This window comes from Cotesia glomerata, linkage group LG5 (genome assembly GCF_020080835.1).
Source record: "Cotesia glomerata isolate CgM1 linkage group LG5, MPM_Cglom_v2.3, whole genome shotgun sequence".
NCBI classification, from domain to species: Eukaryota; Metazoa; Arthropoda; class Insecta; order Hymenoptera; family Braconidae; genus Cotesia; species Cotesia glomerata.
In genome coordinates, this window is record NC_058162.1 from 17155253 (window position 1) to 17168193 (window position 12941).

General features: G+C 28.9%; 2 protein-coding genes across 5 annotated transcripts in view; both read left to right on the forward strand.

The window, feature by feature from the left end:
- Positions 1 to 12941, forward strand: part of LOC123266355 — a 214096-nt gene that overhangs the window by 154320 nt on the left and 46835 nt on the right. The window lies entirely within an intron of this gene.
- Positions 1516 to 3370, forward strand: LOC123266359. The gene is made up of 5 exons (XM_044730599.1): positions 1516 to 1975; positions 2053 to 2505; positions 2576 to 2896; positions 2966 to 3043; positions 3359 to 3370. Coding segments are annotated over exons 1-5 (1167 nt in total). The 5' UTR covers positions 1516 to 1662; the 3' UTR covers positions 3361 to 3370.

Below are 12941 nucleotides of genomic sequence, written 5' to 3' on the forward strand. Positions count from 1 at the left end.
TTAACATTACGATCGTCCTCCTTCTATCTAGCCTTCGTGGTAAAATTATTGAAAAAGTGTGGGGAGCTTTGTACCATTTTCTCATTAATATATTAATTAATTATTATAATTATGTGATAATACTTACATGTATATATTTTATAATTATAGAATTTTGAATAATGAAGCACAAATAAGTACAAATAAGCACAAATAAGTAAAAAGCAGGAATAATTTCACTGTATTATCGTCACTATAATTTGAATTTGATTTACACTTCGGTCTAAGTAACACGTGGTTGGCTATGCTAACACCAAAAATTAAAAAAGTAGAAATAATTGAATTTCACGGTATTTCGTTTACTACAAAATAAATTTAATTTATACTTTAGCCTCAATAACACGTGGTAATCATGATATTGAATTGTAGCTTATATGACACGTTTGACGGTTTACCATAGCTGTGCCATCTATTGATTACTTACTCAATCCAGTCGAAAAGTATCGACATCTGTTAGAATCTTTTGGAGTTAACAGATAATTGTGACTGTCAATTAATTATAGACAAATAATTTGCAATAAAACAAAATTGCGACTATAATTAAAGATCTAAGCTGTCCTATCTCTTAAGTTGGACCAGACTGCTCACGGTGTGCCAATTTAATTTAAAATCGGTTGAGTAGCTTAGGAGTCCATCGCGGACAAACATCGTGACAGGAGATTTATATATATATATATATATATATATATATATATATATATATATATATATATATATATATATATATGGGGCATTCCACGCCAAATCGACCACTTTTGAACCCGACCCCTTTAGATTTTGCTGAAACTTTTCCATCCTTTTCTACCCTTTGGAAAACATTTTTGAGAATTTTTTCAAAATTTTTTGTCCAACCTCAAAAAAGTTGTGAATTTTTCAAAAAAATAGCTTTTTTATTTTCAAATAGCCATAACTTTTTTAGAAATTAACTTTTGGGTACCTTTTTGTTTTTAAAAAATTTTTTTTTTTGAATGAACTTTTCGAAAAAATATACGAAAAAAATTTAACATGATCAATTATATAAAATAATCGGTTTTTTTTAAGTACAATCGTCATTTTTTCGAAGTCCGCCATTTTCTTTTTTTTTTTTTTTCTCAAAAAAAACTTCAATTTATTTGACAACTATCCCCGCTAATCCCGAGCAGGGCCGATTTTTTTTATTTATTTAAAAAAAAATTTTGTTTAATTTTAAAAAATGAAAATTTTTTTTTCATAAATACTATTTATATAACAATAAAAATGTTATTTAATGGTTCTGAGGTATTATAATTTCTATTTATTATCTTAATCTTCGATTATAATGACTGAAATTCAAATTTTGGCGCGTCAATAGGATCGATAAACTAGGGTATGGCAATCACAGACTTACCTATAGCCAGTTTAGTAGATACACGTGATTATGTTTCGATTCAAAAATCTATAGTGTTCCTCTATATTGAAATCTAGAACATAACCTATAAATCTTTTTTACGTTTTAGTGTCGAATAAAAAATTGTTGTCATTACATTTGATAAATAAAAAAATTTCTCAAGTTTATGAACATGTTCCTGATTCACTCTTTGTGGAAGTGTTAATTATTTTGATTTTACTAATCTCCATTTAGTGGAATAATTTCATTGAAACATCATGGCATCAATGAAGCAATTTGATCGATGTTGTAATCCTTTTGGGCTGGAGTCTCATTGTAAAAAAATTGGTTTGCGTCCAGCGACTGACATTATGAAAGAAATGTTCGGATTGAGTGATTATTATTTATTATGCAGTTCATGTCGAAAAGAAGCTTATAAGGTAGTTAAACAACAAACAAATACTCGTGATGATCCTAATGTTGATTCAAGTGATCACGAAGGCAACTCTAGTGACAGTAATGAAAACGATGATCATTTTGATAGCGATAGTAATACAACTGCCACAGATCTACCATTATCATTATCATTCCGTAAGGTTTTTAAATTATTTATACGTTTCTTAATTGAATACATTTTGAGTTATTACATGTTTTTATTATTTTTTAAGGTTCTATGTCATTTGATAACGAACCAAAAAATTCACAACCAAGCTCGGCATCTCAAGTTAGCGCTGCAACTCAGTTACCTGTAATAAATCATGCATTACAGCTGTTAAATCAATCACCAATCCCATCAAGGAAATTAAATGACAATCAATTTTTAAACAACAAAATAAATCAGATATCTGACAGCTTGAAAAAGGTTTTACTCTCTTCAACTGATGAAGACCCGGTCGATGATGATGGTGAAAATTTTCGCGCTTTAATAAAATCACTGCAAGACAAATTTAACGATAAAGAAACGGAAAAATTATTGAAAATACAGATTTTAACATTATTACCTGAACAATGGAGTGAAAGACGTATTTCTGAAACTATGAATATATCAAGACATATGTCAAGGGTAGCAAAAGCGTTGGTTGAAGAAAAAGGTCTACTTTCAGTACCTGAATCAAAATTAGGTATATATAGCATTAAATTGATGTCTTAAACACAACTGAAGACTCACTTACTCAACATCTTTTTTTATAGGGAGAAAAATTGCAGATCAAGTGAAATTGAAAGTTGAAAATTTTTATAATGATGATGAGTACAGTGCTCCGATGCCAGGTATGAAAGATTTTGTTTCAGTTCGAAATGATGATGGTAATCAAGTACCCGTCCAAAAAAGACTTGTCCTGTCTAACTTAAAAGAATTATACCAATGTTTTCGAGAAATAAACGCTGCAGAGAAAATTGGATTTTCGAGATTTGCTTCTCTGCGACCTAAACATTGTGTGTTAGCAGGGGCAAGTGGAACACATACTATCTGTGTCTGTACGATCCATCAAAACGTTAAGTTAATGATGCTTGGTAATTATCAAATTCATTAACAGTTATAAATGTGTGAATTTTTATTTAACTAAATCACAAATGTTTCAGGTGCGAATATTCATTCTCTAACAAGAAATACAGATATATCCATTACACACTATAGTGATTGTTTGAGTTTGATTGTATGTAAATCTCCATCGTTTCTATGTTATTTGGGTAGATGTGAAAACTGTCTAGGGGTAGATGAGTTGAGTAACCTTTTACTGGCATGTTTTGAAAATCACGAAATTGAGAATATTACATATAAGTATTGGATATCTAAACCGAGAAGCAGTTTAGAAACTATTATTAAGCCTATAGAAGAATTTGTTGAAGACTTTTGTACTGAATTGAAAACTCTTCTACCTCACTCATTTATTGCTAAAGAACAAGCAAAATTTTTGAAAACATTGAGAGAAACATTAGAACCAAATGAATTTTTCATTATTTGTGATTTTGCAGAAAATTACGCGTTCGTAGTGCAAAACGCGGCATCTCGTTTTCACTGGAACAATAATCAAGCAACAATTTTCCCAGCAGTGATTTATTATAAAGTAAATGGCGAACTTGAACACAAAAGTTTAGTGATTATTTCAGATTGTAATAATCATGATGCCGTTGCCGTACATGTTTTTATCAAATTAATAACTGACTATGTGAAAAGTCTTCCTGAACGTTGTAACAAAATTTATTATTTTTCTGACGGGCCTCCTCAACAATTTAAAAACTTTAAAAACTTCGTAAATTTATATTATCACGAAGAGGATTTCGACATTCCTACTGAATGGCATTTTTTTGCGACAGCCCATGGCAAAGGTCCATGTGATGGTATTGGTGGTACCATTAAACGATATGCAGCAAGAGCAAGTCTCCAACTTGCGGTTGACAAACAAATAACAACGCCTGAAGAACTCTTTGAATGGACTTCTGATCCGGACAACTTGCCAAACATCATAACTAAGTTTTCCCCAGAAGAGGATTATAAAACAGCAGTAAATGATTTAAATGAAAGATTTTTAAAAACGAAACCGATCACAGGAACTCAACAATTACACTGTATAATTCCAGACAAAAATGGTTGTTTGTACATTAAAAACTTTTCAAATTTCAACGAGCACAAAATTTGTAAAATATTTAAACGCCAGAGACGTAATTAATAAATTGTTGAATAATTTTTCAGTCATTGAAAATTTACTTTATTAATCATTAATCCTAGTCAAAAAAATATAAAATTAATATAATAAATAGAGATTATAATACCTCAGAACCATTAAATAACATTTTTATTGTTATATAAATAGTATTTATGAAAAAAAAATTTACATTTTTTAAAATTAAACAAAATTTTTTTTTAAATAAATAAAAAAAAACGGCCCTGCTCGGGATTAGCGGGGATAGTTGTCAAATAAATTGAAGTTTTTTTGAGAAAAAAAAAAAAAAAAAAGAAAATGGCGGACTTCGAAAAAATGACGATTGTACTTAAAAAAAACCGATTATTTTATATAATTGATCATGTTAAATTTTTTTCGTATATTTTTTCGAAAAGTTCATTCAAAAAAATAAATTTTTAAAAAAAAAAAAGGTACCCAAAAGTTAATTTCTAAAAAAGTTATGGCTATTTGAAAATAAAAAAGCCATTTTTTTGAAAAATTCATAACTTTTTTGAGGTTGGACAAAAAAATTTGAAAAAATTCTCAAAAACGTTTTCCAAAGGGTAGAAAAGGATGGAAAAGTTTCAGCAAAATCTAAAGGTGTCGGGTTCAAAAGTGGTCGATTTGGCGTGGAATGCCCCATATATATTAGGGTGTGCCAAAAAAATCGGATATTTTTTTTTTTCACTTTCCGCTCAAAATATCGTAGAAGATGTCGAAACAAAAGGCCTGTCCGAAGAAGAATTCTTGATTTTAATTTTAAGAGGTCCTCCATCGATTCTGAAGTTTTTCCCATTTAAATAACACGAGAAAAAAATTTTTTTTTTCATTTTTACTGCCGCAACGTCTGAAGATTTCATTTTTTCATAAAATAAACTATTAGACCTCATTTGAGATTAAATTTTGAATAAAAAATTTCATTGGATCATATTGCTACCATCGAAGCCTGACTTTTTATAAAGCTTTACAGTATTAATTTTCCTCAAATTTCGTGTTTTTCGTAATTTTTAGCTAAACTATCAAAGATAGAACAAAAAGTCAAATGACAATTTTGTAGTCCATTCGACGCACTACAAAAAACATCTAGATAAATTTTTTGTAACTCTCTAAAAAGTTAGCCTAGGTTAATTTTTTACATTATAGCCTGCTTAATAAGTCAACAAATATTATTGTTATTTATTTCGGTTTTGGTCTATTGAAGTTATTTAACCAATCCTCAAGACAACCCTGATTAAGTAAACATATTGAAAATGATTTGACACATTCCATTTCCACAAGATATATTATTAAAAATAAGAAAATTGAATGATTAACAAGTATTCGATATAATCAAACATCAAATTCATTCTAGTATATTGAGTTAGAAAAGCGTTTTAATGTTCCAATAATAAAATTTTTGAAGGCTTTTCATCATAATCTACAGCAGAAAATTTTAGGGATAGTCTGCAGGATCAACTGAATTTTCGGATAAATGGTTAAGGATTAAATACACAATATAAAAAACAAATTCGAGGAGCAACTAGTTTCAACGGAATGCATAAGAATAAGAAAAGGTATTTTTGAACATCTAAGCCCTTATTGAAGTAATTTACTACAAGTAAATAATTGTTATTTATAAAACTATATTTAGATTCACACTAATAAATCGGATAATGCCGGCATAAATTACAAGTTTTCTATATAAAAACCAGATCTATTATATTTTCAGACATTTAAACGTATTTGGTTTGTAACTTAGTAATGTAGTAACTCTTAGTAACGTTAGGAAATTTTTTCCTATGCTCTTCATTTTTGGTCAAACAGTTGTTGTACTCCTGAATTAATGCTACGCCTCGTTCAGCGAGATCATTAATCACTTGTAAGTCAGACAACACTGATTTACAGTGTAAATAATTTTGATCAGATGCCCAGAGATCTGAATCCTTGTCCATGAATTGATGCGGTAATTCAAACTGTTGAAATAAAAGCAATGATTGCTTGCTAGTAAAATTACAGAGATTTTTCGATAATAACAAGCTTATATCTTTGGCAATAAACTTTTTCGAGTTTGCAGCATTACTGTTTCGCACTTTCATTGCAGCTACGGTTCGCCTTTCAATTTGTAAGGGTACACTGTCATCAAATAACGCTAAACCGACTAACTCTTCGAATAAGTACCATAAATGTCTTAATAATGTCGAGCTTGCTAAGTCAGCAATTTTTTTATGAACAGAACGGTATTGATATAAATTTTTAACCATATTCAAATCTTGATTAGGTGACTTTATCGCAGAAGGTGCTTGAAACCATGAAATGACATAAAATTCGACGAGGAATAAGCAGACATATCTTAGTCCATTTACCTCAGTGGAATTCATTTGAAACTGTTTTCGAAACATAAACAGTTTCAAAACGTACAGAGCTTTTGACATCCATCTGGCATGGTGGTTGGGTCCTGGAGCTTTAAAGCTTATTCCATTTTTTGGAGAACCACCTAAAAATATCAACGCCAATTCTAAAAACTCTTTATAATCGTCTGTCATGCTTTTCCTGAAATATAAAATTTGTAATTGAATTTTAAGGATCTGAATCAAGATTTGTGATTAATCAATAAATTAACCGCAATTATCATTTAGAATTTGAAGAAAACACTATGATCCGGTTTTAAATGAGTACTATGCGAATAACGCTACTAAGTCAAAAAATTAGGAGAGTAAAATAATTTCCAATTTTTTATAGTGAGTTCTGAAAGGATGTAACTTTATTAAAAGCTGCTATTTCAAGATGAAATAAAGCATTTTAACTCTTAAATTCTCTACTAATAAAAATGAGACACAGAATTTTTTCACAGGTTTTCCTTTCAGCCCGATCAAAACTAATATTAATCAAAATAATTTTTAAAATTTTTTGATTTTCAAATCTATTTCTAAAAGAGGTTCATTTGACCAAAAAATGTAGACGAGAATTTTGACAATGAAAAGAAAAATTTGATAAGATAATAATAGTGCTCGATAAACAATTACGATTGTTATAGAATATTTTGTAGTTGGTATATGATCGTCGGTGTTTTTGTCTTTGAGTTCATTATTGCGAAACCATAAAGTACTCTCCAAAATAACCAAAACGATGACCTTCTTAAAACTAATGTACAAATGTCAATAATTAGAAAAAATGATTATAATTTAAATACCTGTAGTCGATCAATAATGAAACTTATTATTTCATTTTTTTTTTTTTTTTCGTGAATTCTTTCATTTATAATTGAATCCTGAATACCAGTTCCAAATTTTGTTTTGTCTATGTTTTTCCAATTATTTTGGAATCGTACAAAAACTGCTACATTAGGAGAACTTACTCCTGGCCAAACAACTTCGACAACGCTTCTTAAAATCAATTCATACACATGATGTTGACATGCCAAATATAATAATGTCTTTTTTAACATTTTTTCTAATTGGCCGCATGTTCCTTTATCAACTCCTTAAATAAAAATGATTAAAAATATTAATATTACCAATCATCAGCCGGAAGTATAAACTATAATATCGAAAAATATATTCTTGAACCAGTATTAAAAGTTAGTTGCATGCCATGAACATAAATGACAAGATCTGAAAAATTTTCTGCACACAAGGTTAGTTTCTTTAAAGTTGTAACTTGATGTAAGTAGAAAACGAGGCATTGGAAATATCATGATTCTAGTTTGAAAAATTTTAAATAGGCAAATTAAGTGATATATTTAAGAACAACCGTGTCGTCCCGAAGCAACAATATTACAACTTTAAAAAAGCTTTTTTTATATGCGTCATTTTACCAAATAAAATCGATTTAACTCATATTGGAGCTTTCACAAAATCAGACGTGATTTTATTAATATTGGTACTTATTTGCATAAGAATAATGAAGAAATAACAATATTTAAAAAATGAATGAAATTTTAAAAATCATCACTCAATTGTAAGGGCTTCAATTTTTAAAGGATTTCTCTCTCTCTCTCTCTCTCTCTAATAAAAAAAAAATACCTTCAAAAAATTTTAAAATAATAGGTAAATATTGTCTTGTCAAAATGGCATCGTTTGGTGGAATGATCCACATATTTTTTCGGGAACAAGTGAATGTTGTTTACTAATTCATTTACCTGTATTTGTCGCACATGTGTCAAAGCACATATCTTTAATCCGATCTGAAATATTCCACTCATTTATGGTTTCCTTGATGGCGATTTTTTGGTTTAAACCAGTCCCACGGTCAAGTTTTGGTATTCCCAATAACTGCTGAGTATTGACACCCGATAAGATTATTGGAAGTCTTTCGACTTTATCCCGGCCAGTAATATCAGGCAGCAACTTTCCATCCCAGTGGATGACAACGCATCGAGCAACTCGTAGATCAGTTTTCAAATCTTCAGCAATCTTTTTTCTTATCTCGATCCGATTTCGATGGATCGTACGGTGGCTTACAGACACATAATTTAAATTGATTCCTAAAGCTGATGCAAATGCGCAAAAAAGATGCGTGGCTTGTCTACTACTCACATTCGCTCTATCCATTGCCGAAACCACTTCTGGTGTCATAAGTTTTAATTTTTTTAGTTTTGGTTCAACAGGTAGCTCATCGAAAAAATCAGAAGTAGTAGAATGATTCGATGGAATTGATATAGTAGAAGTGGTAGAATGTTGTGAAAGAGGTAACAAAGAGACTATAAATAGAAATTATAGAAAAATAATCATTAAAAAAAAAAAAAAAGAAAAAAATTGAATGTTATTAGCTCATAAAAAAGATCTTTTGAATTGCGAGAACTTCATAAACATTAAGCTCACACTCATTTGAAAATGTTAACAACTTTCTGGTCCACTGTAAATGATGATAGAATATTTCTTTTATCTTAAATAGGCGAAAACTTACATATTTGGTTTCTAGTGAAATTGCTCGTATATTTTCAGTAATGTACAGTATTACATAAAGCATTAGTAAAGTGTGAGCGAGTTGCCTATCAAGTAAGTGAAGAATATAAAAATTATGACGTTAGTATAGACTATTCACAGTACATTAACTCAGTAAAAAATTTTTTATCATTGCGTAAAGTATAAAAATTTTTGTTTAGAATATTACACTCTAGTGTGTAGAATTTCACATTCTCATGTGTAGATTTAACACACTAGAATGTTGAATTAACATTAGTTTGTATAAAAACAGTCAGTAAAACAAATATTTGTGTTAAATTAGACGAAAATTTTCTTACTGTGTAAAAATCATTCACAGAATAATAAATTAAAAATTAATTGTAAAGTTATTGCTGTGAGAAGAATTCTTTAAAATTGATTATTAAAAATAAAAGCAACGAGTAACCATTCGATTTTACCTGCTTCATCAACTTCATTAGTATTTACATTTGTCCCAGCACTTTTTATCGAAATAAAATTAGAATTGTCTTCCACACAAAAGGTCGATGTATTTTGTACATCTTCAATATTGGCTGAAATCTTTATCAACTAACTACGTTTGCAAATTTCTCGACTATCAATCAAAACTTTCCTTTGTGGTGAGCTTAATGTTGTCAAAACATTCTGCGGTGCAATATCGAACAGTTTGTCGAGAGAATTGATAAAAGTTTTTTCGGCCAATTGTGCGAGAGATTTTTCGCGAGCTTTATGTACTTGAGTTTTTTGCCAGTTTTTATGTAATTTTTCCAATTGAACGATGTGAATTGTTTCTTGGTAATGTGAACTTATTCCACACTTTGATAACCTCACACAGAACAAATCTAGCACTTTCGCGAATGAATAGTTTATCTGTTCGATGTTTATAGAAAAATAAACATAAAACATCACGATTCGCGGGTAATTTCAAATCACTTAAAGTTTTTGACTCGAACCCAACCAAGTTAATGTAATTTTTACTTGTTTTACAAAACATTGTTCATTAATAAACTGGTATAATTGTTGATACGATAATGATTATTTAAAAAACCAACCTCAATTAAGGACCAATTATAATGAAAGACAATAGAGTCCTCTAATTGCCGATTTCAAGCGGATAATTGATCAATTACGCAAAAAGTCAATAAATACTCAGAGGGCGTTGTTGAGAATTTTGTAGAAAATTTGAATTTGACTTTAAACCTCAGCCAGTAATGATAACTCTTTTTAACCGAAAGTGAAAAGTTCCATACAAAAGTTAATATTAATATGAACACGTAAATATGGAATATAAAAAATTTTTTTATAATTTAATATGTCGTAAAGATTAGTAAAAATGTAATAAGTTTTACAATGTAAAATTGTAAAAGGTTAGATATGGAAGGTTTTATCCTGGATTACTATGTGACTAAAGTAATTTGTTGAACAATTATGTTTTTTTGCAGCAATGGTAATAAATAAATAAATAGATACGAAAAAAAATAATAACTTAAAATACAATAGAAACGCACAATAAAAATAAAAATACTATCATGAATATGTTGAGGTATTTAAAAAAAACATAATTTTTCGGTAATACTCTCTTATGCGAAAAAAGAAATAAAAAGCATCAGAAAGGATTAGATTTTTTATTATATTAAATACTTGTTAATCATTCAATTTTATTATTTTTAATAATATATCTTGTGGGAATGGAATGTGTCAAATCATTTTCAATATGTTTACTTAATCAGGGTTATCTTGAGGATTGATTAAATAACCTCAATAGACCAAAAACGAAATAAATAACAATAATATTTGTTGACTTATTAAGCAGGCTATAATGTAAAAAATTAACCTAGAATAACTTTTTAGAGAGTTAAATATACTTTAAATTTTTAATTGAAATTTGTCATTTATCGTTAATAATTTAGAAAATATAGTTGAAAAATTATGAAAATATGACTTATCAGGCTTGTTACTCTGAGCTATTGCGGAGACAACGAATCTTTCTTATACAATTTTGTAGCAAATTTGATGTACTAAAAAATAAGAACCAAATTTTTTGTATTTTGATCGATGGTTCACTTGAACAAAGCTAAAAATTAGAAAAATAGGATTTTATCGGTCTGTAACTTTGAAAATATTGATGATACAAAAAATTTATCTGGATGTTTTTTGTAGTGCGTCGAATGGACTACAAAATTGTGATTTGACTTTTTGTTCTATCTTTGATAGTTTAGCTAAAAATTACGAAAAACACGAAATTTGGGGAAAATTGATAATGTAAAGCTTTATAAAAAGTCAGGCTTCGATGGTAGCAATATGGCCCAATGAAATTTTTTGTTCAAAATTTAGTATCAAATGAGGTCTAATAGTTTATTTTATGAAAAAATGTGTCACAGGGTTTTTATTCCCTGTGTGCGTCCCTCCCTGCGCCTAAATTTGGCAACAGATCCACACTCGGTGTGTCTCTGAATTTATTATTTTATATTTATTTATTAATTTATTGATTGAATTTAATATTATTAGTATTATTTATATTTGAAATTTCTAATATTATGGTTATTAATTTAAGAATTAATTTTATCTTTATTTCAGACATTTATAATGAATTATTTATAATTTATTATTATTATTATTATTATTATTTGTGTGCATTGCCGTAAATCATTGTCATATAGTACCTAATTTTACTATGAGTGATAAATCATAGCCTTTACTCGCACGGGTGAGGCCCTACAATATCGATCGCGAGCAAAGAGTTCATTGAATTAGGGAAAATGGCTAGAGAGGGCCTTGTTGTCGAACACGAGGCCTCGAACGGATTACGGTGACAAAAATTGAGCAGACACGCGGTGGCCCGCTTGGTGTGAGGTATACACGCGGGACCTCCGCTATTGTAGGGAGTGTGGATTTGGTGCCTTGGGTTGAGTTTCCTTTTTGGTGAGTACTCACAAGTTGAGATCGATTAATATCCGCACACCGCTGTCTCCTGGCTTAAATAATTTATTCTTTCATCGTTTAATTAAATTCACTATCGATTTATCGGGTCGATCCCGTAGCGAGTAAGGGTTATTTTAAGGGAATACTTGTACCTATCCCGAAAGCCTCGTGTGGGTCCCTGAAATGGCCAGCAATTACTAGTTAAAGTATTACACTTACATTAATTATTATTACGTTTGTAAATAATATTGAAAAGCTAATATCTAAAATTATCGTTTATATTGGTTTAATTGTTTGAAATCTATTATATTTGTTCCATAAAGGATTTACTCTGTTATTTGGAAAGCAGATTTAGTTTTAAGTAACACCGTTTATAAATAAATAATTTATTTTTGTTAATATTTTCTGATTCATTAACGATTTATTTTATGTAAGTTACTTCCCGGATTCTTTTCCTATGACTCATCTTCCTAGTTCAATTCGTTAATATAAAATATTATTTTATAATTAATTATTTATTATTTCTAATTGTAAATTCTATCTTGACCTTGACTTTAGTTACTTTGAGATTTACCTTTTCATTCGCATTAGTTTAAATAGTTGATTAATTGTCCGGCGCGGCCCCTGGAATTTTCATTATTTTTGGTAATTTTTGGATAAAATTATCTGGCGTCCAAATGTGTTTAACTGATCAGGGTGGCGTCCAGTTTCAATAATAATATTTTGTGATCCCTGTGATGATTGTTGGGAACTGAAATATTTAAAAAAATATGATATTAAAATACACAAGAAAAAGAAAACAAATTTTGAGTGTGGCTTCAATATACTCATGAACTCAAATCTTAGTTAATTATTGCAATATATGACTAAAGATTTGCAAATATAAATTTTATTAGTAAATTTTTCCATATTAATTCCTTCATGAATAATAAAAAAATAATTAATTGAAGATAATATTAATATAATTTATATAATTACTAATCTTAAAATAATTTATATAATTACTAATATGATTAATATGAATATAATTAATTAAATATAAAAATATAATAATTACATTTATGGACACTT